This window comes from Oncorhynchus gorbuscha, linkage group LG11, assembly GCF_021184085.1.
Source record: "Oncorhynchus gorbuscha isolate QuinsamMale2020 ecotype Even-year linkage group LG11, OgorEven_v1.0, whole genome shotgun sequence".
NCBI lineage: Eukaryota > Metazoa > Chordata > Actinopteri > Salmoniformes > Salmonidae > Oncorhynchus > Oncorhynchus gorbuscha.
This window is the reverse complement of record NC_060183.1, coordinates 57,271,434-57,274,636: the sequence shown is the minus strand read 5'-3', so window position 1 is coordinate 57,274,636 and position 3,203 is coordinate 57,271,434. Positions and strand designations below refer to the sequence as shown.

Here is a 3,203-nt window from a genome sequence, read left to right as displayed (position 1 = left end):
CTGTACTGAGTCCATTCATTTGATATAGTACTAATGCTTTTAAATTGTTTCCATAGGACTACATTTGATTTTACAGTGTCAAGAAATAGCAACCGTTCGATTGGTGGACATCTTGAGCGCACGTACCTGCAATACTGAACACGTGACACGTGCAGACAAGAGTTCCCGCTGTAGTTTAAAATAGACGTTTAAATCGTTGTGATGTATATGGTATACACCTGCCAGGTAGCTAGCTAGCTTTGCATATTGAAGAATAAAACACTGAACCTAGAGATGAAGAAATGTACAGTAGTAAATCTGGACAAGTTTATTGATCATTTCACTCATCTGGAACAGGTAACTTTAACAAAGTAGGAGGACAACTAGTTCTTCAGGTAGGTAAGTTAACGTTAGCCCGCTAGCTAGCCAGTAACTAATCTAGCTAGCTAGCTAAATAACTCTTAAAATAGCCTATGAGCAGGCTATGCTGAATTTGCCTTAAATTAATCCTGTCATGAAAGTGGCAGTAACATCAGTTCCCCCACTGCCTGAGGATTTCAATGTAAGTTATAGGGCCACAATTAACGTTACCTTTTACCACCTTCATCAATTCTTCATGAAATCTGTTTAAAAAGCCAGGGGCATATTTATTCAGTCCTTTTATAATTTATATTTATTTGTTTTAAAAGAAAATTACAGAGCTCAAGGGAAAAAACAACATATTGGAGATCAAGTTGGATGAGACCAACAGAGTTCTGAAATTTTCTCAGACCAAAGAGAAGTGCTTGATTGAGGGTGAGGAGTCTTGCATTCACATTTAGTCTATGATCTCTAGCCAGCAGGTAGCCTAGTTTGTTAAGAGCAGTGGGCCAGTAACCTACTAGGTGTCAAATCTGGCACTTAACCATAATCGCTCTGCTAAATGACTGAGATGTTAAATGTTATTTAAATTGATTTTACAGTAACCACGCATCTGGATTGTGTTATCTTTAGTGATGGGTAGCACTTTGGTCTGGTTTGAAATGCCAACAAAGTGACCAATAGGAACTTTTACAAATGTCCAATTCCAATCGAAAATTTAAAGAATTGGATCTTCTCAAAGTATGGTGAAGAGGCCTAAAATTCTAATTTGAAAACTATATTTATAATGTGTGTCTCCCTCTAGTGGTCCTGTAATGTAACATTAGTCCACCTGATTACGTCATTGTCCCACAGAGCGAGATGGGATGTTGGGGACCGTGAAGGGACTCCAGCAGACTCTACTGCAGCAGTGTGACCTCAGAGGTAATAATCTCTGCAAGGCACTCTGGTCAACGCATCTTTAGTGTACACTATTTCTATTGTCTGAATCCAAGATGTAAACTGTTGTAATAAACACCCTTTTATCTTACAGTGGAGAATGAAAAGTTGAAAAGCACTGTGTCAGACCTGAAAAGGCAGAATGATAGGACATTAGAGGTGAGGGCAGAATGATTGAATAAACTGAATTTGAACATTTCATTCTTGCACAATAAAATAGTTTGGATTCAAAATTGACATTATAGAACAGAGAAACGGAATATGTTGCCATTGCTTCCCCCTTGTGGTTGGTTGTGGTCAGGAGCGGGAAGCTGAGATTCAGAGGCTGGTGGCGGAGATGAGAGCTGTGGGAGAGAGATATCAGAAGGAGTTGGAATCTCTGAGAGACCAGTGCAGGAAAGGGGTGGAGGACACTCACAGAGAAACACAGAGCAAACGTAAGAACACATTACACAAACCCTTCTTTTGAGTGACTGGCAGTGATCATCAATCCTGCTCATAGAGCTGCAGTGTTGCAGGTTTGTATCCCAGATTAGTGCAACCTCACCTGATTCAATGTATCAACTGATCTTCAACACACCTAAAGCTGAAGCATGTGTATCACTACTGAGCTGGGACAAAAACTTGCAGTATTGCAGCTCTTTAGTAGTATTGAGGATCACTGGACTGTGGCATTCCATCTCTGAAACAGAATGACCTACCACAAAATGTCACACATATATCATAATATTACATATTTAGGGCTGCCTGTTTGTCTTATGTTGTGTTTTTGTATGCAGTTGAGGCGAAAGATGCAGAACTGAAAGAGGCCCTGGAGAGGAAGGAGTCAGATATGGCAGAGATGAGAAGGAGAATGAGGGACCAGGAGAGAGAGAGGCAAAGTGAAATATTAAAGTTACAAATGGAGGTATACAGACTGGCAACAGTGCTAAAGAATTATGTGTAACCTGTTTTTGATTGACAGATCAGCAGATATATATTTGTAACTGTTTTTATAGTAATAGGCAAAGCTGCTCTGTGTAAAGATGACTGCTATTTTAGTCATCTGATACATACTGTAGGTAGACCAGCTTGCAGTCACAGTGATTTACTTCTGTTTTTTACAGGCAGGATAGTGCAAAGGTACATGTGGTTTTCATTTGCCGCTTGGGGTAAAGATGTACATGACGTGAGTTTGATGGACAGATCAATCCTAACACTGTTTCTTCTGCTGTCAGTTTGGTGCTAAGCTTGCCAGGGTGCAGAGTACCACACAGAGGATCCAGCAGCAGCCCCAGGGCTCAGGTCTTTTACCTCAGAACATCTTCAAACGGGTGAGGAGCCTCTGACCACGTACTAAGCCAACACTTCACACAGAAATGCGAGTTTGAAGCAACCTGTGCCCCCTTGTGCACACTTGTTTGTTGATGTTGCATGTGTTTATCCTGTGTTTCTGTATTGATGGCCTACCTGTGTGTTTGTTGGTGTGCTCCCAGAAGTTCCAGTTCCTTCAGGAGGAGAAGAACAGAGAGGTCGAGGCCCTGCGCCAGAGAATCAAGGAATTGGAGAAGCAGCACGCCAGCGGATTCAGTGACTCCCGTCTAAAGAGAAAGAAGATTTAGCATATTTAAAATTAGCAGGAGTGAAATTCATCTACAGTAGTGCCTTTGTATTCTTTTTGGTTTAGTGTTCCTGGTGTTTGCTCTCAAACAGTAGTTGGGTCATTCTACAAAATGAGTGCTTTTTCATTGTTTAAATAGAAATTGTGCACCAATATTGAATTTTAAAAGCCTGTTATATTAATTTAAGTGCCCTTTAATATAGACCACATGGAGAATTCAATAAATCCGATTTTTTTATATGAGTAAAGACTTGCACCCTCTGTGACATCTAGGAAAATGTTTAATACACTTAATCTCAACATTTCGGCACATTTTCACCATCAT

General features: G+C 40.3%; 1 protein-coding gene across 3 annotated transcripts; it reads left to right on the top strand.

Annotated features, from left to right (window-relative positions):
• The first annotated feature begins 172 nt into the window (after window positions 1–172).
• On the top strand, window positions 173–3,121 carry LOC124047883 (coiled-coil domain-containing protein 152-like). 3 transcript variants are annotated; one of them, XM_046368207.1, is made up of 8 exons: window positions 173–336; window positions 669–774; window positions 1,195–1,263; window positions 1,373–1,437; window positions 1,580–1,715; window positions 2,058–2,185; window positions 2,496–2,591; window positions 2,754–3,121. In XM_046368207.1, the coding sequence occupies exons 1-8, from the start codon at window positions 274–276 to the stop codon at window positions 2,877–2,879; spliced, it is 789 nt and encodes a 262-aa protein (XP_046224163.1). In that variant the 5' UTR covers window positions 173–273; the 3' UTR covers window positions 2,880–3,121. The 3 variants fall into 3 exon arrangements, with proteins under 3 accessions (XP_046224163.1, XP_046224164.1, XP_046224165.1); XM_046368208.1 differs by having other exon boundaries at window positions 195–378; XM_046368209.1 differs by lacking the exon at window positions 669–774 and having other exon boundaries at window positions 199–336.
• Window positions 3,122–3,203: the final 82 nt, after the last annotated feature.